The sequence below is a fragment of the Polyodon spathula genome, chromosome 9 (genome assembly GCF_017654505.1).
Source record: "Polyodon spathula isolate WHYD16114869_AA chromosome 9, ASM1765450v1, whole genome shotgun sequence".
NCBI classification, from domain to species: domain Eukaryota; kingdom Metazoa; phylum Chordata; class Actinopteri; order Acipenseriformes; family Polyodontidae; genus Polyodon; species Polyodon spathula.
In genome coordinates this window covers 19748219-19774482 of record NC_054542.1, presented here as the reverse complement: position 1 = coordinate 19774482, position 26264 = coordinate 19748219, and the positions used below count along the sequence as shown (strand labels likewise).

Sequence of the window (26264 nt, the reverse complement as noted above, 5' to 3'; positions counted from 1 at the left end):
TTATATATTAAAAATACAAAACTGAAAGATCATAATTGGATAAGTCTCCACCCCCCTGAGTTAATACTTGGTGGAAGCACCTTTGGCAGCAATTACAGCTATAAGTCTGTTGGGATAGGTCTCTACCAACTTTGCACATCTACATTTGGCAGTATTTGACCAATCTTCTTCACAAAACTGTTCAAGCTCTGTCAAGTTCCTTGGGGAGCAGTGATGGACAGCAATCTTCAAGTCATGCCACAAATTTTCGAATGGATTTAGGTCAGGGCTCTGACTGGAACACTCAAGGACATTTACCTTTTTGTTCCTTAGTCACTCCAGTGTAGCTTTGGCTGTGTGCTTTGGGTCGTTGTCATGCTGAAAGTTGAACTTCGGTCCCAGTTTCAGCTTTCTTGCAGAGGGCAGCAGGTTTTCCTCAAGGACCTCTGTACTTTGCTCCATTCATTTTCCCTTCTATCCTGACAAGTGCCCCAATCCCTGCCGATGAGAAACATCCCCATAACATGATGCTGCCACCACCACGCTTCACAGTAGGGATGGTGTTCTTTGGGTGATGTGCTGTGTTGGGTTTGCGCCACAAATAACGCTTTGCATTTAGGACAAAATGTTCTATATTTTAGTTTCATCAGACCACAAAACTTTTTGCCACATGGCTACAGAATCTCGAGTGTTTTTTTTTTTTTTTCAAACAGGATTCAAGATGGGCTTTCTTGAGTAATGAGTCAGAAAAAAACAACATATGAATCCAAATTAACATATATTTATACTAAAGTGCTACAAAAATGACTACAAAAGATTTAGAAGTGAGTAGTTTTTCGAGATTTACGATTATACTGTAAATACATATATAAACACAGTATAATCGTAAATCTCAAAAAACTACTCACTTCTAAATCTTTTGTAGTCATATTTGTATTACTTTAGTACAAATACATGTTAATTTGGATTCATATGTTGTTTTTTTCTGACTTTATGTGAACGAAAAGACACACATTTGCCCGTTTTCCCATTGGAAATAGTGATATTTTGAAATATCACTGTCCTGGTCACAAAAGCAAAGTTTGTGGGGAATAATAGCCATTTTCTATACTTTTGAGGCATAAGCAATTAGGAAATAACACTTACTACCCAGGAACAAAAAAATAAAAACAAATAATTGTTACACGGTGTAACCAGGAGATGTAGTGCCCTCTAGAGGCTGATGCCATTGAGTCAATTTGAGTTTAAAAGGCTGCTGCCAACCAAACTGCCAATTTCGAATTATTTTCTTAACAAATACGACAGATTATGACAATTTTTTTATCTTTAATGTACATCTATAGTGTATATAATGATTTAAACAATGTATTATGTTTTAATTAGAACATTCGCACTTGAAAAATTATTAGAAAATGAAAAGGTGAATCACAAGGTCCAAAAACTACATTTCCCGTGATGCATTGTTCTCCCGTCCCGTCGTAAACATCAGTCTGGTAAAGCAGTTCCGGTAGAATCAGATTGAAGTTGTAGTTAATATCCAGTCCTTTTGGACACGGTCTCAAAATCTGAATTATATTATCTATATAAACAGATTGGTGTGTGCAGAATACACTCCATTTTGTTATGTTCACAACTAAGTAACTGACTAATTATTTTTACGACAGGAGCTCCGAGAAGCCGAGTTGTTTGGTTTCATATACCCGAACAGAAGAGTGATGTGGTGTTAGCAAGACCCCGTGTTTGGAGGGTATTTCGGGATTATCTCTGGATTGTTTTCCCTTGATAAACCCCCGTCCACCTGAGGAACATGTCGCTGGCCCCGAAGGAGCTCTCCAATCTGCTGGGCATCATCTCTGAGGAGGCCTGCACGAACACTTTCGAGGGCCTTTCCACGGCCTTCCACCATTACTTTGGGAAAGCTGAACACTTCCGAGTGGGTTCAGTGCTGGTGATGCTCCTGCAGCAGCCCGATTTACTACCTAGCTCCCCGCAGCGCCTCACCGCGCTGTACCTACTGTGGGAGATGTACCGAACCGAACCGCTCGCCGCAAACCCCTTTGCCGCTGTCTTTGCCCATCTCCTGAACCCGGCGCCAATCGGAGAGGAGCAGGAGAAACCGCTCTCCGGTAAATCTACGCTTTTCATTCACGTACCCAGTGTTACTACAAAGCAGGGGCATTGGAAATCATAGATACAGGGCGGTGTAGTTGATGTAATGTTATCGGTTAACGCACTGTTATATCAATCAGAACGATTTGCAGGGTTAGTACATAGAGTAGCACAGGCACAGATGGAATACGCTGTGCCTGTTTTTTAGTTGCGATGCAAAGTTCAGTTTTTGGTTTAGTGGCAGCTATGTCCATGTAAAGTTTTGGTTATTATAATGCTTAACATTATTTGAAATGCCAACTGGCTGTTTATTATTTAGACATCCAAATTCAGCCAACCAACCCACTTACCCACCTGTTCGTGTTGCCGCTCCAGTTGTTTGAGTGAGACTGATAGCGCGTTTCTGTGGACGCTGCTGTCAACCTTTCTTGTAACAAAGTTTCAAAGTTAATTTTCTACTCTTTTTTAGTAAAGTTTAAATATCCAACAATCAAATATTTGTTGGGGCAACCGTATAATTTATTTGTAAGGGAGAAGCAGACCTTTCTAGTTTGTAATCCACACTACATGCTGTGTCTATGTAACTGAAAGTAAATGCACTATAATGAACATAGAGGAAGGGTCTGTTATATAGACTTTTCCATTTCAGTGACGTTTATTTACAAAATTGTGAGATATTACTGGCTGAGACAAAAGTTTACCATTCTAGTGCCAATTCATTCAAAACGTTAATACAAAGAATCATAAGAATATTTGGCAAGGGCGTCTGTGACAATCAGCAATTCCAAGTGTAGATTGATCAGTGCATCTTTTATCAAGGAATTGTGCTTTGGTTCATTCTACTGCTTTCCAACGGGTGTCTCCCTCCTGTAAGAACTGCACTAAACACATCCTCTGAAGAGAATGTCCTTGTCGCCTACAGAGAGATTTAGGAGACAGTTAGTACCTGTTTGATTGTGCATCTTAGCCATTGACTGGGAACCTGGCAACACCCTATACCTGTTAAAATTGAAAAGTTGAACATAACAATATTACTGGGGGCAGTGACTATGGTACTGTATATTTTACAAATATCTAGTCACACCCACTGGTTAATACAGCTTTTGGGAGAATCTGAAAATATAAGGAGATGCCTGTTAGTTGGTCTGATTGTATATATATACATCCCACAATATGTAAAAATGTATAGAGAACCACCTATCCAAGTATGGTGAAACTTAACGACATTGTGTAACACAATCATGTGAGGGAAAAATATTAGAATATTAAAAAAAACTCATCTTAAAATGTGTTCATTAGAAAAAATGACCATGTTTGCATGTATTCACATTTCTTTTATTTATGTATGTATGTATTTATTTATTCATTCTTTAACCAGGAAAAAAAATCAAACCATTCGGTCAATTGCAGCGTACCGGTGATTGAGTCCACTTCAAGTGGACTTAAATGCGGGCTAGAATATCCTGCAAATCTGTATTAACTTAATCTTGATTACAGCGTACCAAACAGATGATCCCGGTAATTGTATCAAGTGGAACAAGTTAGACTGGTAATGGGGACTTCATGATGTTGAATAAAATATCTAAATTATGTTCATATAGTTTTTGTTTTTAAATGATCTCAATCCTAAATTTATAGCTGTATAAACCCTTCTTTGCTAATCCGATTTGTGGAATTGTGTGAATATATATATATAAAGGGATCCCTGTAAAATATTCATTTTTATTATATCAGACATATTTAAGTAAAAAATAAATGTGATGTCTTTTTTGTGCACATTTCAAACTGGCGGATCTGACTCTACTGGCATTTAAGCTGCTGACACTGCTGCATAGGCACATCGAGTTTAATTGCGTCATAATGGACCGTTAGGTGTTTATAGTTAAAACATGGACTGGAATTTGTTTAGTCTGACTAAACAAAGATGATTTACCTCTGATGATTAACTTCTGGTGCGCTGCAATCAGGATTTGAAGGTGTTCTAATTTAGTCCAATGAAGTGGACTAAACCTGCTTAATCCACTAGTTAGACACTTTAAGTGGACTCAGTTTGGTACTCTGCAACTGACCCACTGAGTCTGAGGTAGTTTTTACAGGTTTCCTGGCAAGATGGCGATAAACAGACAGAAGTAATTAAAACATCACTCTAAAAGACAATCTCATCATACATTCAATCTGGGATCAGAAAGATTTGCACTTTTATAATTCTGTACTATACAAAAAGTATATATTTAGATACAATGTAATAAGTCTTCTCCCAGTTATTTAAAAATATTAAAATATAACATAATTTTTTAAGTACTCAAAGATCAAATGCAATTGAATTGAATTCTAAGAGGGCTGAAAAAAGTAATAAACATCTTACTGTACAGAAGTGTTTTTCTCTTTTTGTTATTACATACTATGGTTCTAGATCATGTTAAACTACATAGGCTACTTTAAGATAGTAATAGCTCTGATTTTGAATTTCTTTTACAGGTTTTCTGCCTCCCATAACATTGCCAGAAAAGTTTTTCCTCTCCCAACTCATGCTGGCTCCACCTAGGGAGCTCTTCAAGAAAACCCCTCGACAGATCTCATGCATGGATGTTGGTAACATGCCTCAGTCTGTGGATATAAGTGGGCTTCAGCTAGCTTTGGCAGGTGACTGTCTCTCAAAGCAAAGGCTTTAAAAAATAACTCTCCTTGGCAACATTGCTGTTATGTGTTGGAGAATATTTCTCCATCCATTGCGCACACATCATACTATTTTATCAGTCCTCGTAAACTTCTGTTTTTAGACATCATCTTACATACTTCTCTATCCAGCAACGTTAGCACTAGCAACATTGCCCCCTTCTTGTCTTGAAGGCTGTTTTACTCTTTGCTTGTTTTTTATGTGGTATATGGTAAATTTGGATATTCAGACATTTCTAATACCTGCTCAGCATTGTAGATGAAGTTGTTCCTGGAACCTTATAACTTCCTGATTCCTATACTGCAGTTTTAACTCAGCGCAACAGTCTAGGTATATTCGGACCTTCAACTCCAGGATGCAGATGTTTATCTCTAGTATTGCATTTGGAATACTAGCATAAAAACAAACACAATTTTCAAGACAATCAAAACAGACACCTGTCAGATTCGCAGACATACACTATTATGTTATATATATATATATAGATATATATAATATATATATATATATATATATATATATATATATATATATATATATATATATATATATATATATAATACTAGACAGACACACACACACACACACACACACAAAATCACATACATAGATATACTCTAAGCACACTCTTAAACTCAGGGGAGACGTTCAGGAGGACATAAAGATAAAGTTTTCAGACTCCTGTAAGTGGATTGTCCGTGCACTGGGCTTGCAGTGTATCAAGATGACTTTTAATATTTGATGTAATGTTATCGGTTAACACATTGTTATCAATCATAAAATGTACACAGAATAGCACAGGCACAGATGGAATAGGCATGCCTGTTATTTTAATGGCACTGCAAAGTTCAGTTTTTGGGTTAGTGACAGTTATGTGCATGTAAGGTGTTGGTTTATTATAATGGTTAACATTATTTGAAATGCCAATTGTTACACTGGCTGTTTATTATTTAGACATCCAAATTTAACCAACCAACCCACTCACCCGTCTGTTATTTATTTTGAGTGACACTGAGAGCGCGTTTCTATGGACGCTGCTGTCAACTTTTCTTGGAACAAAGTTTCAAAGTTAGTGTCCTACTCTTTGTTAGTAAAGTTTAAATAGCCAACAATCAAATATGTGTTGGGACAACCCTATAATTTATTTGTAAGGCAGAAACAGACCTTTCTAGTTTGTAATCCACACCACATGCTGTGTCTTTATATAACTGAAAGTAAATGCAGTATATTGAACATAGAGATGGGGCTCCCGAGTGGTGCATCCAACAAAGGCGCTCCACGTGGACTGCAGAATGTGCCCTATAGCCTGGGGATTGCAGGTTTGAGTCCAGGCTATGTCACAGCCGACCGTCACTGGGAGTTCCTAGGGGGTGGCGCACAACTGGCCGAGCGCTGCCCGAGTAGGGAGGGCTTAGGTTGGCAGGGGAATCCACAGCTCACCACGCATCAGCGACCCAGGTGGCCGATAGGGCGCCAGTGGTTCTGCAGTGGAACCTCCAGATCTGTGTTGTCCTCCGGCGCTGTAGGTCTGGTGGCCTCGCTGTGGATCCGCAGTGCGAAAAAATGACTGACTGGCAGGAGCATGTTTCGGAAGACGCGTGCTCCAGCCTCCGTTCCCTGAGTCGGCGGGGGGTTGTGAGCGGTGAGCCGGGGATACAGATAATAATTGGGCACACTAAGTTGAGGAGAAAACCGTGGTAAAAAATTGGAGATGACCAAATTTAAAAAAAAAAAAAAAAAAAAAAAAAAAAAAAAAAAACAGATGAGTCTGTTATATAGACTTTTCCATTTCAGGGAAGTTTATTTACAAAATCATGTGGGATATTACTGGCTGAGACAAAAGTTTACCATTCTAATGCCAATTCATTCAAAACGTTAATACAAAGAATCATAAGAATATTTGGCAAGGGCGTCTGTGACAATCAGCAATTCCAAGTGTAGATTGATCAGTGCATCTTTTATCAAGGAATTGTGCATTGGTTCATTCTACTGCTTTCCAACAGGTGTCTCCATCCTGTAAGAACTGCACTAAACACATCCTCTGAGGAGAATGTCCTTGTCTCCTACAGAGAGATTTAGGAGACAGTTGGTACCTGTTTCAGATTGTGCATCTTAGCCATTGACTGGGAACCTGGCAACACCCTATACCTGTTAAAATTGAAAAGTTGAACATAACAATATTACTGGGGGCAGTGACTATGGTACTGTATATTTTACATATATCTAGTCACACCCACTGGTTAATACAGCTTTTGGGAGAATCTGAAAATATAAGGAGATGCCTGTTAGTTGGTCTGATTGTATATATATACATCCCACAATATGTAAAAATGTATAGAGAACCACCTATCCAAGTATGGTGAAACTTAACGACATTGTGTAACACAATCATGTAAGGGAAAAATATTAGAATATTCAAACAAACACAGCTTGAATGTATGCATTAGCAAAAATGACCATGTTTGCATTCATTCATATTTATTTTATTTATGTATTTATTCATACTTTAACCAGGAAAAATGTGGACTAGAAAATCCTGCAAATCTGTACCAACTTAATCCTGATTGCAGTGCACCAAACAGATGATCCCGATAATTGGATCAAGTGGAACAAGTTAGACCAATAATGGGGACTAACCTACAGCTAGGTGTCTTGATTTTAATAATCAAGAAACTCACACAGACTCATTCAGTTTTAAGTTTTAAAGAATCAGAGTAGTATTAATACCCCTTCGGTTTATTAAATGCTTAAAAATTGATTGAGTAGTTACAGACTACGTCGAATCCCAGCTGACAGACAATCTGGGAAGTCCAGTGCCTTAACAGGTATAATAGTAGTAATACTTCAATACGTTTATGGTTATAACATGTTTTGTTCTTAAAATCCTAGACCATCAAATATATTTTAGTCTAAGAGAGTGATATAAATCATATACCTTATAGCAATGCATCAATATAAAAGATATACATTTAAAATAGCTCTTACCTTCCAAAATATATATGGAAGTGTAGAATAAAATATAAGGACAGGAACTATCTTCAAAGGCAAAGATTTCCAAGTAAGATCCAAACAGCAATCAGCTTGATCAGAGATGTTCAGAGCATGGATCACATCATCTTGTAGTTAACAAGTTGAGTGACCCTTAACTGGGATTTTACCTCAGTTTTTATAGAGTTTCTGCTTTGCTTTTTACGTCAGAAGTCATAATTAAATCTTAAACATTAATATGCCCTGACAGCTCATGTTCTTCAAATAAATAACATTTGTAAATACACCCAGTAACTCTTTCTAAAGGGCCATCATCCCATAATCCACTTCCCCTACATTTCCAAAATATGTGAGATGAACTTTTGAACTTTTTGAACTGATGTTGTTCTTTTTTGATACCAGGGAGTTCCTGAACACAGCATGCATGTGAATACAGTGCAAGTATGTAAAGAATACATGTATAAAGATGTATTTAATATATAACAGCTACTTTGGTTTAATTATTCCAACCCTGGGTTAAAAATATATTTCCCTTTTCAACATTAAAAACATCCTCTGCAGTAAGTTGGCTTTAGTTCATGTATAGAGGTGATTCAACAATTAACAAAGTCATATTGGATAAAGGCTGGTAGAAGGTTCATAGTAAACTTCTAAGTCTGTAATTATAGATCAAATTATTTTCACTTAAATCCAGGCTATCAAAAACATAGTCAAAATGTAACAAGCTCATATTAGCCATTCACTGCTTAAACTAAAACTCCCTCTTTGTTTTTACAAAAATCCTGTTCAGGCAATTTTCAGATCACCTGCTTTTCTGCCAAGGTCATTCATCAGTAATAGAAGATTCTTCTGTAAGCATTTTTCCAGACGTATGGCATTCTTACTAAATCTAAACTCGGTCCTATGCTATTGCTCCCCCTCACTTGTTTTATCAGGTCTTCATTAATTTCTGTGATTTAATGAAGCCATAGACAGTTCACTATATACTCCCTTTCATGTACCAAAGGTTTTTCTTAAAAAGATCAATCATAGAAACCTTTGATGTAAAACTGTTGACCAGTAGATCTAGCTTCAATTGCCAATAATTATTTTCTCCAGTTCTAGATTAGAATACCTATATTTAGCTTAAAGACTAAATAAGAAACTTGACTGTGACATTTGAGTTAATTAAATGAGATTCTCATTTCTGCTTTTCTCCTCAAAATTATAAACCTTCGCACCAATAGCTCAGAAAAAGACAAGGTTAGCTCATTTCACATGTGTTTTTTGGTCAGTGTGACCCTAACCTAGCTCCCTTACTCCCTTTACTCACTTACAAAGGTACAATAATATTTGTCACTTAGAATAAAAAGGAATATAGAATGCTCTAACATTATAGGTTAATACAGAGCACTTTTTGTATGAACAGTGTGTTAACAGTTTGTTTAGTGTTTCTGCTGACTTTATATTCTTTAAAACACAGTTATTACAACATTTTAACAAACATGCAGTTTCACAAATATTCAATTTGAATCCCTAAGATCAGCCTGCTTCCAGTAGCTGTCACAATCTTGGGTCAGTTTCTGCTCTCCGTGAGTCTGTCAAAGCAACCACAGGTGTTTCTTTGAAAGACTGATACCTGCAAAACTTAAATCTTATTATCAGGACTTCCATCTCTACATTCCCATTCCCATAATCGTGGGAAGGCTTCAAATAAATTAAACTGTTTCTAATTAAGAGCCATCTATGTCTGCCGCATACACCTTTCACTCAAAAAAAGGGATCACACTTTATCCAATGGAAGACTGGTTTTAGGGTCACTCTATGACACACCAGTGATAATGTTTTCACTCTTTAAGACATTTTGTTAATAAGCACATGTAATGGAAGTATATAAAAAATGTGAAGACTTTTTTTGTTGAGTACGATAGTGTAAACTTGAATAATTAATGTTTTTGTATTTAAAAAAAAAAAAAAAAGTTAAAAAAATGTGGTGTTATTTGAATTTAAACATCACAGACCCTAAATATAAGTTATAAATATGTGTTTGTTTGTTTTTTTTAAATTTCTTTCTTCAGAACGTCAGTCAGAGCTGCCAACCCAAAGCAAGGCCAGCTTTCCCAGTATTCTGAATGATCCCGACCCAGATTCTTCCAACTCTGGATTCGACAGCTCCGTAGCCAATCAGATTACAGAAGCCTTAGTTAGTGAGCCACGACCACCAATAGAAAGTAAGTATTTAGCACATTTACCTGTGATTTAGTACTTATGAAATAGACAATAGCACAGTCAGACACAGTGCTGGTAGAAGTCATGAGAACATACCCTTGATGCTCTATGAGCACACCTCAATTTTACCTGAACAACTATTTCTGTTTACAATGTTGTTACTAATGATAATTAAACCTATGGAGTTAGTATATAAAAAGAGAGATTTCTTCATTTGCCTGAAAAAGCTGGAATACTGTAAATAAGGATAGTAAGTAGGCTATCCCACTGCAGTTGCTTGTCTCTGTCATTCATAGGGTTTCCATGCAAGTTTTTATTTTTTTTTATTTAACTCAAGACATTTACATGAGATGTCTCGTGTAAAATGCTTTTTTGGGTTTCCGTTCACTCAATGTATTTTACTCGAGTAAACCGGGCTTTTCACCCGACGCCATGCAAATGAATGGGAAAGGTGGGGGTTGATATGTAAATTAGCTATGCGTAAAGTACTTGTGCTGTTTTTGTAGATTACTAGTGAACTTTTGTGAAAATGTGGTTTCCATGCGCAGAGAACTGGTACATGAGTGAATCTAAACTGCTGTAATAAAGCAAAATACCTCGTGCCTGGCTGGTTAATAATGTGTTTTACTACTCTTCCCCAAATTGTTTTTCAAATGTCATTTGTAGTGAATACTGTTTCAACTAAGGTATCTTACGACTCATTAATTAAAAATAAACTCAGAGGTATAAAATTAAACTGACCAACAGGTATTGCAGATCACCATGGTTGAAAACCAGTGGAGATATTTCAAGCAATACACCATATAGGGGATCAGGCGATGCTGCGTATACTACCCTGGCTTAGAAACCCTACCTGTCCAGACGACTGACAGCTGCTGATGAAACATTCAAAACCACGCTTGGGCAAATACGGGTAGTGGGCACTTGAAAGGGAGGTGGCGGATACTGATGAAACGGACTGAAGTGCAGTATTAGTTCGTTCCCAAAATTGGCACTGCCTGCTATGAGACAGACGGAAGGTTACCAGTGTTGCCAAGTCTCACGAGAAAAAAAAAAGCGACACTGCCTTTCAAAACAAGCCCAAAACAAGCGCAACCATTGTTAAAGTATGGGTGTTTATGCAAGTTCCAACCAGCGACTCTCAAAAACAAGCCCAATTCTGCTTATTATAAGTGGACTTGGTAACTCTGAAGGTTACCTCAGCTGCCAGTTTCGATTGGACAGGAGCGATCTGAGGAGTCTCGTGCTCTGAGATTCCCTCCTTTCTTTTAAGTTGCGTTGGATTTACTGTTTTGTCAAATATTAATGATGCAAACTAATAAAACACAGTCAATATGTTAATTTGCAATTTTATTTGGTCAGTTCTGAGAGAGCATCAACTTGTTGGATGTTGCGCTGTTTTGGGCGATCGAGCTGGCTCATGACATCCAGTTCACCAACTATATTTACTAACGTGGAGGGCAGACACGCGTTGTCTTTGGACGTAGCTGGGATCAAAAAAAGGATGGGAATTTTTACTGGAATATTTGACCACAGATTTTTTGGTAGGACGTCCACTCCTGGGTAGAGTAACTGTGGTCTTGAACTTTCTCCATTGGTAGACTATCTGTCTGACAGTGAATTGGTGGAGCCCCAATCCTTAGAAATGGTTTTGTAAACCTTTCTAGACTGATGAGCATCAATGTTTTTCTGAGGTCCTTTCTTTTGTTCGTGGCATTACGTGTTTCCACACACCTGTATGGTGAAGAAAAAAAAAACTCACAAAGTTTCTGATCTGTATATAGAGTTGGGCCTCCCAAGCTCACCCCTGAAGATCTTCCTAATTAACACCTGATTCTAATTATCCCCTTAATTGAGCTGATAAAACCAGGGGTTCACTTACTTTTTCACATATCCTGAATCTTAATTACTCATTGTTTGTCTAATTCATACATCATTTTGTTTCAGAAGACATGGAATTGGTTAATATAAACCCTATTGGATATTTAATTTTGATTCAAGAAGGTGTGTAGTGACTTTGGTATACAATTTATTTATATATAAATGAGTCTCTAGGCTCCCTGTTAAGAATGTCCAAATGTTAATAACTGAAACATACCATAATAGTTCAGTGATATCATGTAGAACTCTGATTCCCTTGACAACAATTGACATCAACACAATGTGTCAGAAATATAAAACAATAGTTTATTTAAGAATAAAAGGGGTGCACAACACATCTAATATTACAGAAAGGAAAGGCTATTGGTTAGAGATATGCGTGAATAGTAATATATAGTTCATTGATTCCAAACGATTACAACGACCATAACATCATTAGCATACATTGTTAATATACTAATATTGAACACAAATTGTCACACAAATTGTCTACTTTGCATTAGTATTTTCAATACCCGTTTCTCGTTCATGTCAATATGTACGAGAATTAACTTCAAATCCAGAACGGAATCCCAGTACCTAATTTAGCAAATAAATTTTACTGTGTTAATTTAGTTTAGACGTGATGTACCAAACTAATAATATGTTATCAACCTCAGTTGATTATATATTCAAATGAACTCAGAAATGGGGCAATGATCAAATTCTCTGCATTTATGAGGCAACTCCTCTGAGTTGCACATTTCAACAAACATAATGCATTTCTTACACACTCTCAAACAGGAAGTTATATTCTATTCCTAGAACAGTTTATACACTTAACTTGATAGCATTTGCTTCAGTTACTTTCTCGAGTCATAAAGTATTTAATATTAGACATGTTGAATACTTATCGATTTCCATATGTAGAAGTCAATCTGTGTTGATGAATACTGCAGCTCTCGATCCGAAGTTCCAATGAAAAAACAGCACTTGGCTGTACGCATTGTATTGCATAGGCTCGCAATAAACAAATAGTTCTTTTCAAATGATGGAGATCAATTTGTTCTTGGAGAATTAGTTGTTGTTGGTAGTTTTCCAACTGGGAATAGTTCCGTTGATCAGATGTAACGCAGTTCAGCTAATGTGTTGCAATTGAAAAATTATATAGTTTGTGGTAATTCTTCTGTACGGCTTTGCTTCAGTTCATTTTTTGCAGATATGTGGAAACAAAGACCCGCTTTCCGATTAATGCAGTATCCCGTCACTGATCCAGTCTCTTGTAGGACAGGCGGCAGGGCCCTTCCTCAGAAGGTGATTTTATCCATTATTCAGAACATTGGTTCTTCCTTGTCTTCCGTGAATTCGAGCATGTGTGCTCCCATGACTTCAGAAACTTTCTTCAGAGCAGTGTAGCTTCCATTTCGCTCTTCAGAGCTCCAAGCCACTTCTAGCAGATGGACACTCCTCGAGCACCTTTCGTTTGTCCAGAGCACAATTAGCCAGCCGCACTAGAATTTTGCGCGGCAGGTTTTGTTGTCCTGACCTCCACCCTATGATTGGTTAGTTTGGTTATTTTGGACTGTGCCAGAGTCCACATGGCGTGTTTTTCATTGGTCGTTCGCATTCAGAGACAGCCCATTGCTCTCAATTGGTCCGCTATTCCGCCCCCGGTCTGGTCACTATTTTGAGTATCAAGGCATACTTAAAACTGCCTGGAAGTTGCCTTCTGCAAGATACTGCTGGTGCCTAAATGAATAATAATAATTCATTGGTAGGTAAAGATAGAACACTTGTCCAGCAATTAGTTTACGACCCTTTCTAAAAGCATTCTTTGTCAGTGGGGGAATTTGTTACCAGACCAAGAAGACACAGAGAATAATTTAAGATTCCCCTCTGCATATTTCAGTTCTCTTAATTTCATATCCAGAATATCATGACCACCCCCCACCCCCGACGCTACAAAAGCTATCAAGGTAAAACTATGGAATTTCCATAATTATCATTGGGGTTCATAAACTCGGCACTGTATGCATCAGCCAAAGTCTACAACCTCCCCACGCCGCAAGTGGCAATATGAGAAATAGGTTGCAAATTACTTCGATTATGTTCAGATTTAGAAAGCACGGTTTGCTGGTGTCAGTCTGTTCTGAATTTCCTTTTGCATACAGTAAGATGCCATTGTTCACTACTAAAAATGTGATACCAATTTTAAAGTGATCACATTAGCAATGGAGTTACCTTGTTCAACTTTGGAAATGCACCGAAACAGCATTTCGTAGAACAGTCTGTAATGGTTTCAGTCATTAGATGGGTATATTATCACCAAATTGGAAAGTAATGATGAGATAACCTCTGGTACGTCAGCTGCCATCTACAAACTGCACCACCAACTTCAGAAGAGATCAGAGCTACAAGAAGCTGTCACAAATCTGAAAAAGCACTGAAATGATATTGACAATTTAAATGAGTGGGCTCTATTCGGTTCACATTTGTTGCCACCAGGTGTCAGCATTACTGCAAATGTAGTGCTCTAAATAAGGACCTCCATAAACTATAGCGGTGAAGGAACGATTTGCCATAATACTTTTTTTCAGTTTTCATGATATTCAAATTAAGAAATGTTTAAATGTACCAGAGCTGCTTCTCTCTAACTAAAAGTGGTAATACTCTGGTTTCCGTGAACACTGAATTTAAATAATGTTGTGTTAAAATGCTCTTCTATGGAGTTTTAAATTGTTATTATTATTTTACTATTTTTATAATGCTCACGTGGAAAATCTTTGCTTATTTCCAAAAAGTTTATTTAAATTGAATCCCTCTCTCTATCATGACCACCAATGGAGCAAGATATTCAGACTGAAAATTGACTGACAGACAGTAGTGTTGTTAATAGTGAGTTAATCATAGAGGCACCAGTAGTCTCTTGTCTTTGTTTAATGACACCATATGCTCACACACATGTACTTTTACTCTGTTGTTTGTTAAACAGCCCCCCCCCCCAAAAAAAAACCAGATAGTTAGTGGGTGCAATTTAAGGCTTTCCTGCTAGGCAAATTGGACTCCACTCAATACAGTGGCAAGAATTTGTTGTTCAGGGTTGAGACACTGGCTGTTGCATACTGAACTAAAGCTAATCATCCAGACGACTTGTTCACAGGGAAGTCCTTCTTTCATTTTGTAGAAATAGGTGTTCAGAATATTTAGCTTTAATCATCTACTCTTGTTTTTATTTTTGTCTGCTTTAACCGGATTATTAAATTGTTGTTTAACAGTTCTTTCTATGTGATAGCATTGTTTCTGTCCACTTTGTAAATTATTATATTGGAATGATAGCTTAGCAAGAAGTAACTGATGTGTTTCATTCTGATGCAATAAGGACTTGCTATGTAATGGTAACTGTTTTCAGTAGTGGAGAAAGCCAGGTCCCTACACAGGTAAAACTGGATAGGATACATTCAGATATCTTTCTCCCTATATTAGTTTGATATTCATGAAACTGCTGTAGACTTAACAAACACAGTTTCCTAAAAATGTGTGTGTGTGTGTTTTTGTTTTTGTTTTATATAATTAAGAAGTTACATACATCTTGCTGCGGACTAAAAAAAACTGTTTTTCTTCAGTGATGTTTCAAGGTGCACATAAAGCTTAAAACCAAATTGGCTTGACACTCTTCAGCATAACCAGACAGTATCTTGACTGCTCAGTCACTGCCCACCAGTGCAGCAGATACTTGCATAAGTATACTTTTTTTTAGTTTTTCTTATGTCATATTAACCAGTTGAGAAATGTAGGGCCAAAACGGATTGTGTAAAATAAATACACAGTGTAATCCTCACAGTTCAGTTTCCAAAAAAGAGACTATCGCGTATTCTGATAGTGTATTGCACATGTGCAAACTTTGACATTCCTGCACATGTGATTATTAAAGCAACTATATCCATATTCCCTTCATGTTCCCATTTCAATGGTCCATAACTTGGTTTTGAATGTTATTCTAATATTTCTGCTAATATTTGCAGTTATTAGGTGGGGGATACATTTATAGGACAAAATAAAATATTCTCTGGGATTTGACACCTTTCAACAGAAGTGAGTATCTTATCTGTTTCAGGAAACTAAGTGAAATATTCCAAATGATTCAGCTCTAGAAGCATTTATTTATATATTGCTTCTGTATTATTCCTAATCAATCCTTGTTACTGCCACAATTTTATAAGATGATTAAAGTAATAGAGCACCACTTAGTAAACTGGTGTTCCATGTAACACAGGAAGGGAATAGGAAGAGTTTGATTCGACTGTTGTGTGATGAATGGAAAAATAAAGCCTGGAAACTAAAAGATCATCAGAAAAACAGTTTATTTTCTTAACATTTTCCGTGTTATCTTTCCTTTTGTGGAGGTCACTTTCGCCCAGAGTTCATCCGGCCTGCCCCGCCACTTCACGTGTGCGAAGATGAGTTGGCCTGGCTTAACCCGTCAGAGCCTGACCACACCATCCAGTGGGACCGCTCTATGTGTGTGAAGAACAGCACTGGCGTGGAGATCAAGCGCATCATGTCCAAGGCTTTCAAAAGTCCACTGTCTGCACAGCAGCAGACGCAGGTATGTCGAACATAGGGAATTGGGGATTCAAACAAAAATCAATAGAATCCAAAAACAAAATAAGCTTTACAGATATATATATATATATATATATATATATATATATATATATATATATATATATATATATATATATATATATATATATATATATATATATATATACACACACACACACACATACAGTGCCTTGCAAAAGTATTCAGACCCCTGACCAATTCTCTCATATTACCGAATTACAAATGGTACATTGAAATTTCGTTCTGTTTGATATTTTATTTTTAAACACTGAAACGCTGAATCAATTATTGTAAGGTGACATTGGTTTTATGTTGGGAAATATTTTTAAGAAAAATAAAAAACTGAAATATCTTGCTTGCATAAGTATTCAACCCCTGTGCTGTGGAAACTCCCAGTTTGCACCGATGAAAGAAATTGCCCTAACGAGGACACAATTTCCTTACCATTGGCCTCCACCTGTGAACCATTAAAGTTGCTGTCTCCTTTTCTGGATAAAAACCCCTCTGTTGAAGGATCATTGGTAAGGCTGTGAATCTGAAGGAAAATGAAGACCAAAGAGCATTCTACAGAAGATAGAGATAAAGTAATACAAATGCATAGATTAGGGAAAGGGTACAAAATAATATCCAAGTGTTTGGATATCCCAGTGAGCACAGTTGGATCAGTAATCAGGAAGTGGAAGCTGCACTGGCATTGTACAAATAATTATTGCAGCTCTAGAATTCAGACATCTGTACCATTGCATCTCGTATCTCTCTGCTACAGCATTTTCTAATAGTTTATACCTGAAATAATGTAAATTGCTTGTTGTTCTTTTACAGCTGCTTGGGGAACTAGAAAAGGATCCTAAACTGGTTTATCACATTGGACTGTCCCCGGCCAAACTGCCTGACCTGGTAGAAAACAACCCGTTGGTTGCAATCGAGATGCTGCTGAAACTGATGCAGTCAAGTCAGATCACTGAGTATTTCTCTGTGCTTGTAAATATGGACATGTCTCTCCACTCCATGGAGGTGGTAAATAGGTATGTGTTTTGTTTTCAGTCTCCATGGGGATGTGCTCAGTGTTGTCTCTGCCTTCACTTGTTGTAACTAGGTTGCACGAATAGATTGCAAAATCATATAATTCAATAGCTGAATAACTCACCCTCCCATCTGGTATGTAATGATGATTAATAATCCAGATATTTAAGATGTAATATGTGGGTGTGGTAAGGAAGCTTTGACAGCTAAATAGATGTCCAGGGGCTAAGAATTTCATTAAATTCCTATTATAGACCCTACAGAAATGCAAGTCCTTGCTAGTAGTAAAAGTACAGATTCCGATTCTCAGTTTGATAGATAGACCTGTCAATGAGACGCAATCTCTTGCCCTTATTGAATGTGACAGTATCACTTATAGTACTGTATGTGCAGCTGTCTATTTCTAATTAATAACTTATCCTTTATGTGAGGCTTTTTATACATTTAGAACTACTAAAAGAAACATAATACATTAAATGAACAACTTTTTGGCATTTTGAAACACTTAATTGAAATGTTTGTTGTTGAATCTATTAAGTTTCCTTTAGTATTTCTAAGTTAAGCATTATTGAGTGTTTCATTTTTGTATATGCTATTCTTGTCTCCTGAAACATGTGAATAAACAGGTTTGCAATTTAAATTAAGGCACATACTAGGGTTAAATGTAGAACATTTGTAGTTTTGCAGACCTTGTAAAGTCATTAAGACACCAAGCCCCACATCTTGTTTTAATTATAAAAAAATACATAAGTTATTAGCAATATAAATTACATTGATACAGTTAGGGTTTTCTTTGAGAGTCCTGTGAAAGAAGGTGTGATCAGTAAATGCAGGCAGCGCAGGTAAGTGTATCAGGGCTGTTTGTTTATTTGTAACTGAGATCATCTTTGGCTGTGTCTTAATTTGAACTCTATAATTGTGTTGAAAAAAAGAGAAGTTTGTATGGTTTGTGAAGGACTTTATAATGTTCCCTAGAGTTTTCTGAAAAAAGGGACCCCAATTCCAAGATGCTACTGTAAAAAATGTTTTAGTGAATTTTTATAGGAAGAATCAACTACAGCCAAAATAAACTAGTCCTGGGGGAGCATCCTACTGAAAAACCTAAAGGGTTAACCACATTAAATATAATTATAAGATATGCATGTAGTCTGCATTTCCCCTCTTTTATCTGTTTTATTTTATTACGGGTGTGTTTATAAATTAATATTACAGCTCCCTTTGATGCAATACCAAGCATCGCCTTCAAAGCCACCATTAACTGAAACCGCTTTCTGTGTAAAACAAATACTAACTAAATAACTGTTACACATTATGAAGGCATCTTTGAAGTGGTATGTAATATCCTGTACACACTCCAATAATGTTTTCATTTTTCAGGTTGCTTCCCACACACCTCCTCTTCGTATTCAGGTGTGTTTTTTATATGTACATCTGACTCAGTGTACATGTGACTCAGTGAATACAATAAGTTGTTAGAAATGGATAGATTAATTTGCTACACGAGGTAATGGTTGCAGGGACTAGCACTGGTATTTACATTTACTTTGTCAAACAAAACTCTTAATCCTACAAAATTGAGAATCCGTTTATCTACAAAGCATTCAGAATGTGAAACAAGTTACTTTTTTAAACAAAAGAAACAGGAACTTTGCCATCAACTTTCAATGCGTAAAATGACAACATTCCTTGATGACCTGGTAGCGAAGATTCAAGCCCAGGAATCTCAATAAGTTAGGTACATTATATAAATATTTTACTTTCTACATGTACCTATACATATACACATACAAATTACTCTCAAAATGCTGTTTTGAAAAAAATGTGTGGCAAGTGGTCTGTGGGAAAAGACCAAACACCAAGGTGGTCCCTACATTGAAAAAGGTTGGGAACCACTAACCAAAGTAGAACCCTTAAAAAACAACAAAATAGAACAAGAAACAGTTTTACAATTAGACCTATGTCTGGGCAATAATTTCTGATAACGATTCTTTTCAACTTCAGTTACTGAATATCTTTCCATTGAGTGGTATAGAAATTCAGTTGACACTTTCATTTGATATGTTTTTTTTTTAAACAGTCTACTGTAAAGTGTGGCAGAAGGCCACTACATTCCATGACTTTGTCACATTTGCATCCAAGCTACCTAAAATAAACTTTGAATTCCAATCTATTAATTGATGACCTAAAGCTTTGCTTATTTCATACTGTCTGTTTAGACTGGCAGTTGTGGTACTTTTTAAGAGAAAGAATTAAAAAAACAAAACAAAAAAAAAAAAAAACATGTAAGGACCTTTTCTGCCTGGTTTGACCTCCTCTGCCTGAACCGAGGGCTGGGAGGGTTCTGCATTGCCCCATTCTTTTTGGAATGTTATGATGTCTAATTGTTTCCGTTTGTCATCTCAATTCCTACGTGATGTTAACTAATACCACCCTGAAACATGCCTTATAACTTGACAGTTTATTCACCTGTAACACTCACATTTAAGATTATTTCTAATCCGTTTTCACTAATATGAATGAATTCAAATGTACAAAGTTAGGGAGAGGGTCTGTTCATTTGCAATCTAAATGTACTAATGCATTAGAAACAGTATTTAAACTTCCAGTAACTGTCTGAATATAGTTTGTGTCATCTGGTTTATAACTCTATGAATAAAAATCTATTTTGACAGGCAACTTCTGGTATTGGGGTAACTTTAAATGGCAAAACCATAATCTGTTTAGACAACATGGCTTTTCATGGAATGACTTGATTTGCAACATCTTTAATAGCCTTGCCTTTGTTGAAGGGTTAAAACCTTCTCTCTCATTAATTAAAGCCATCAGTGCAAGCACATGCCATCTTAAGTTACAAAGTGTTATAATTAAGTGGCTTAAACAGCTGGAATACAATTGAAGCTGCATGTGTCATGGTGGTATTAAACCTCTACAAAAAGTACTTATGGTACCTAGTCTAAGAAAGAACCTGTGAATTCTTACTAAAATCGCAAACTTGTCAAACTTGCCCTTTTGAAACTGCAAAAATAATCGAGAACTGACACTAGTGGTTTCAATTCTGAAAGGCCGGTGTCTACTCCTATCTTTAAACTGCACAACTCAACCAGAAAGTAAATGCTATTGTTACCGTTAACGCTAATAGTACTTTAATAGCACTCCACTAGCTTTTTGTATACACTACTTCGGAAATGTATAATGTGTCACACAAACAAGTAAAACTTCCTCTCATTGTTTTAATGTTCTCTGTTTAACAGTGGCAGGTTGTAGAATACTAAATTTAAAATGAGACACAAATAGCCACTTGCTGTATTAAAATGAGCTCTGCTTCCTAGTGAAGTCTGCTGCCTGTTCAGCTCTGAAGAGGAACCCAAAAGCTCCACATTGCTTAGCACTACGGTATTTTAAAATTGTTTCTAAACCTTGCAGGTCATTTTGACAAATCAGCAGTAAATACCAGCTGAGCTATGAATCTTTGACATCATGATGTAATTGTGCCACGGCTTCAAACACCTTCAAGGAATTCGGTATGCAATAAAATCTAATTGTTCCATAGACAGTTCATAACAATCAAGCATGTAAGTACAAAACAAGCCCAAAGGAAATGCATATCTTTATTCACCTGTGATCGCAGTAATGCCCTTCACATCATATTAGAATAGTTTTTCTAGTATTACTAACATCTCTGAGTCTTGTGTTATTGCGTATTTGTTGCATCTAATAGGTAAAACCTTGAAAGTTAGGATGTTTTTTTATTCCTGGATGCTCGCTGAACTTTCATACATAAAATATTCCACATACTGCTGTTTCTGTAGCATGGTTTCCTGCCACCTTGTTGTATACAATGCCTTATGGCGCTACTTCCGGTGTCACTATCATAAGCCAGTGTATCCAGAATAAGGTGATGTTCTTATTTAGCTGCTTCACCAGATGCACAGGTATAAAAGAATAAAAAGACTCCCTGATGTCCCCCTACAGTGATATGCAATTACTGTGCATTACAACCCAGCATTTCTGTCACCTTTGTATTTGTAACAGATTATTATTATTTATTTTTTTTTACAATAGGCTTACAACAGCAGTAGATCTCCCTCCAGAATTCATCCATTTATACATTTCCAATTGCATCTCCACCTGTGAGCAGATCAAAGACAAGTACATGCAGGTAAGCTTATTTTCTTGATATTCTAAAAACAAAAGAAAAGTAGAAACACAACATTCAGTTTGTCTTTTGTAATGAGTAACACTGTACAATATGATGAATCATGGATTTCTACAGTTTCACCACTTTTGCAAGTCTTGTTTTGTTTTTCCCTGTGCATTAAATGTGCCCATCTGAAGCCTGAGTTTTTGGGCATCAACCACAGGCTTAGTAACAAGCCTCGGTACTGAACTTGAATATTCACAGTCCACAGCTGTAGGGAGGGCTGTAGCATCTCTGTTAACTCTTTAACTGCTGACTTTTAGTATGACTTGCAATCAATATTACTGACCACTTTGTAGTACAGGAAACTCCACTCAATATAGCAGAGCAGTAAACTAATCTCTAATGCCAATATATGCAATCTAACTTTTTTAAAAAAGACAATTGAGGAATATGCTCAAAGTAGATGTTTTTTAAAAATCTTAAGCAGTCACTGCACTTAAGCTTTTTAGGATGATCTTTCAGTGAATTTTTAGTCGTTTTATGAAACCAGTTTTTTTTAGTACTTTTACGTGGTACAAACTACAATTAAGGTTAAATTTACAGCAGGCTTTTTTCTTCCAGCGTTGTGCCTTAAAGCATTTGTTCCTAGTATAAGTAATCGATTCTGCCCGTCATAGTCAATGAAAATAAATGTACTTCTCTGACCGATCAATAAAGCAGTCACATTGTGTATGAGAGCCTAGCAACAATGTTGTGGTTCACCACTCCAAGAGTCATTTCCTTTCATTTAATCCTCTTGTTGAGGAAGTTGAACAGGTAAAAATATTATAGCAAGGAGACCCATTTGTGACTTGTGCAGCCTGCCACTACTGTCAAGCCATCTCTTTTATTCACCAGTAACTAATAAGATTGAAATTTAAAGTATTTTGCATGAAATCAACATGAATATATAGGATGTTATGCTGAGTGGAATAGATTTCAGGTAATTTTACTTCTGGTTAACTTTTACTTGGAATAATAATGATTCCTAAAAAAAATGCTTGTGTAAACTCTCCTGACATGCCAGAACATAGACTAAATTCATCTTGGGTAGGTCAACATACTGAAAAAATTAGTAGCAGTGTTCAGTTTTTAGTATCAGTGCATAACTAAACATTTTAGTAGTAGTGAACTAAACTTGTGTTAGAAACTTGCGTACCAATGGACAGCCCAACAGACTTTCCATACATTGTACTACAGAATGTGGTATCAAAGTTTTAGCACAATTATATGCATATATGTAAAACTCTACAATATAATGCTTCTGACTTGCAGGATAATGTATTGTTAATCCTGCAAACTTCATCATTAAAATCCCACTTTTTTTTTTTTTTGTGTGTGTGTCTTTCAGAATCGTTTGGTGCGCCTTGTCTGTGTTTTCCTCCAGTCTTTGATCCGGAATAAAATTATCAATGTCCAGGACTTGTTTATTGAAGTTCAGGCATTTTGTATTGAGTTCAGCCGGATAAGAGAGGCAGCTGGCCTTTTCCGATTGCTGAAAACATTGGACACAGGAGAGAACCCCTCCGAGGCCAAGCCCAGCAAATAGAGGAGATTAATTGTGGACTCATGAAGCACTCAACTTTTGAAATGAATTAGAACCTTGTTGTTATTGTTTTGTATGCATTGTGTACACATTTTACAGGGTGGCATTCTCAAAAGTGATATTTATTTCTGTTCAGAGATAAATTCTGATGAAATCAGTATCTTGAGTTCTTGTTTCAAACAAATAAAATGCTGTTGCTATTTTCATGAACATTACCTGTTCTTTCACTTTAATTTAATATACTTTAAAACATAGTTTATTACTGCAGGTACAAACATTTTTCATTTCTTGTATTGTAGGTTATATTTTTAAATGTGACTTTGGGGATAGTCTTTCTTATTTTAGCTGTATTTGGATAATGAGAGAAACATTTTTAAAGGTGGAGTATGATTTGGAGCAGTGTATACACACATCTGTCTAATAAGGCTGTATTTTCATGAGCCTCCTGATGGCATGGATAAACCATGATAGATTATCACCTGCCCGATATTTAGTTTTTAATTATTATTTTTTTTTTTTATTTTCATTGACACATTTTGATGTTTTCATTTTCACTTGTTGGAACTACCTGAATTTCACTGAGTTAATTTCTTGTTTTTAGTTTTTATTTGCCTTTGTATTTTTTTTACTTGTCCATTTCTGCGTGAACAATTTGAAATCTAAAGGTCATTGTTTTTTATTCTGTTTTGACATTTTTATGGTCCAGTAAACTCTGCAGTCATAGGCCTATAAAAGTTAACCATGTATAAGCCTACCTTTTTCCAACTCGCACAGGATAAAAGATTTGATGTTTCAGATAATTCAGAAATTGATCGTAATATTTTTTCTTAGTTGTTAATGCAGGTACAACACAACTTATAATTTATGCTAGTAAAATAGTACTTAGTAAATAGTCTCCATGGAGAGGCTATTCAAAATCATAGACCTTGTTCAGAGGAAACGAGGAGCTGGAGAACAACACGATGAGAAATATTGGGGCTCAGTGGATGATCTGTTTTAGGTTTGTAATTTATTGCACATATTCTGGAATTACAAGGAAAAGGCATAGAATAATTAGGTACTATATAGTAATGAATAGTTTACTTTGATAGCTGGCAATAAAAAGAGATTGTGGGCATAAGTGATTGCTATTGTATTGATTTTATAAAAGCTGAATATGTTGCTCTGTTTATAAAGTAGTGACTAGAATTTTTTGTAATGTCTAAATATAATTTCTATTATAGCCTGTAATTCATTTTTAGTAATAATCAACTGATTTTTTGCTTTTTAACATTGTAATGCACAGTCGCAGACAGAAGTATTGGCACTCTATACTTATACTATAATTCAAGACAATATATTATGCACAAGAATTTAGTAAACGTTATCTGATTTTTAATATAACAAAAAGCAAAATACACAGTTTCTGGTAATTAACAAATCTTTATCAAAAAACCAATCAACTTATTTCATTTGAAATATTTGTTCATGACAAAGGTATTGGCACTTTTGCTTTTATTACGGCTTTAGGACGTTTATAATTCATAACCAGTGTGTTGCATCTGTTTGGTCAAATATGGGCCATTTCTGTCTTGCTTATTTCCTTCAGCTCAGGTAGATTGGATACACTATGCATGCTTACATCTTTTTTCAGGTCAGTCCAAAGCATTTCTATTGGATTGAGATTTGATGATTTTTTTGAAGGCCATTCCAGAGCTTTTATCTTAGTTTTCTTCAAAAACTCCTGAGTTGACTTAAATGTATTCTTTGGGTCGTTGTTGTGTTGAAAGATAAACTGCCTGGCAATCAGCCCATGAGCAGATGGTATCATCACACCATGTAGAGTGTTTTGATACATGGCTGCATTCATCCAGTCTTCAATCATATGAATGTCTCCAGTCCCTGAACTGCTATCAAAGTAAACAATTAATTACTAAACCTAATTATTCTATGATTTTTCCTTGAAATTCCAGGATATGTGCAATACAGCACAAACTTAATCAGACAGATCATCCACAGAGCCCACTATTTCTCGTCCAACCAGCTCTTCCTGTTGTGTTCTTTTCTAGATACCAGTACTACTTTATTTTGCTCTGAACAAGGTGTTTGCTAAAACACCCTCAATCATGATCAAACTACTGAAGGCTTTTCCTTTTTTTCTCTCCAAACATCGCATGGTCCCTTTCTGAGTAAAAGTTAAATTTGAATCTCATCAGAGTGGAGAATTTTGTATTAGAATGCTACAGATTGCTTTTCATATTTCTTGGCTTATTTAAGATGGTTTGTTTTATGAATTTTCTTTAAAAGTGGTTTGCAGTGAGCTCTACATGTATACATTGCAGTCTCCTATGGGTGCTTTTCTCAAACGTGAATCCAACTTCTTGATCATCATCTGATTTTTTGCTAAAATATTTTTCTGGCTATTGACTTTATAATGCAGCTTAATTACTGTGTAGGTCTAATGGTTTTCAGTCAATGAATACAATACATTTTAAAATTAGTTTTATTCAGTTTTTACTGACTATGTAAAGGTGCCAATACTTTTGCCATGTACAAATATTTGAAATGACAATTTATTTTGTATTTTTTGACAAAGATTGTTTGTTAAACTACTAGAAATTCTGTATTTTGGTCTTTTGTCATTAATTAATGGCTGATGTTCACTAAATGCATTTATTTAATGTGTTTTATTGAATTATATTAAGTGTAGGGTGCCAGTACTTTTGTCTGCGACTGTATTTATAGACGTTATCCAAAGAATCTTAAAATTGTAGGGTTTGTTTCTGTTGAAAAAGACAAATTAATGGATTGTGTCTTTTAATGCAGACACATACATGGTACTAGTTCAGATACCAATACATGAGGTTACCTGTGTCGTTTTACTAGCTGATCACAGCAATCCATGTCCAATTTAGAATACATATTGGTGATTTAGCTCCAGAGATCAGCCTATTTGCAGCCTCCCGGGTGCATTGACACACACAATGGCAGCAATGCTGGCTCCAGGGATCAACCAGTGCGGCCTCCCTTGCACCTCAGCATGGCAACAATCTGGAATGGGCTGGGTCGAACACTTTGCAAGGGTGATC

General features: G+C 36.2%; 1 protein-coding gene across 5 annotated transcripts; it reads left to right on the top strand.

Moving 5' to 3' along the window:
- Window positions 1-1459: 1459 nt before the first annotated feature.
- Window positions 1460-25387, top strand: LOC121320478 (CCR4-NOT transcription complex subunit 11). 5 transcript variants are annotated; one of them, XR_005950857.1, is made up of 8 exons: window positions 1461-2105; window positions 4567-4731; window positions 9811-9963; window positions 16225-16427; window positions 17270-17472; window positions 18848-18880; window positions 20894-20991; window positions 21533-21617. XR_005950857.1 is itself a non-coding variant. In XM_041258828.1 (8 exons), exons 1-8 carry the CDS (start codon window positions 1787-1789, stop codon window positions 23197-23199), a joined length of 1371 nt encoding a protein of 456 aa, XP_041114762.1. In that variant the 5' UTR covers window positions 1461-1786; the 3' UTR covers window positions 23200-25387. The 5 variants fall into 5 exon arrangements, 4 of the variants coding, with proteins under 4 accessions (XP_041114764.1, XP_041114762.1, XP_041114765.1 ...); XM_041258828.1 differs by lacking the exon at window positions 20894-20991 and adding an exon at window positions 23002-25387 and having other exon boundaries at window positions 21533-21629; XM_041258830.1 differs by lacking the exons at window positions 4567-4731; window positions 20894-20991 and adding an exon at window positions 23002-25387 and having other exon boundaries at window positions 1460-2105; window positions 21533-21629.
- The last annotated feature ends 877 nt before the right edge of the window (window positions 25388-26264 follow it).

Coding starts and splice junctions, on each gene's coding strand:
- LOC121320478 (XM_041258828.1), top strand. CDS start 1,787: ATGTCGCTGGCCCCGAAGGAGCTCTCCAATCTGCTGGGCATCATCTCT. Junction 2,106..4,566: donor GCAGGAGAAACCGCTCTCCG/GTAAATCTACGC, acceptor TTTCTTTTACAG/GTTTTCTGCCTCCCATAACA. Junction 21,630..23,001: donor TCAAAGACAAGTACATGCAG/GTAAGCTTATTT, acceptor TGTGTCTTTCAG/AATCGTTTGGTGCGCCTTGT.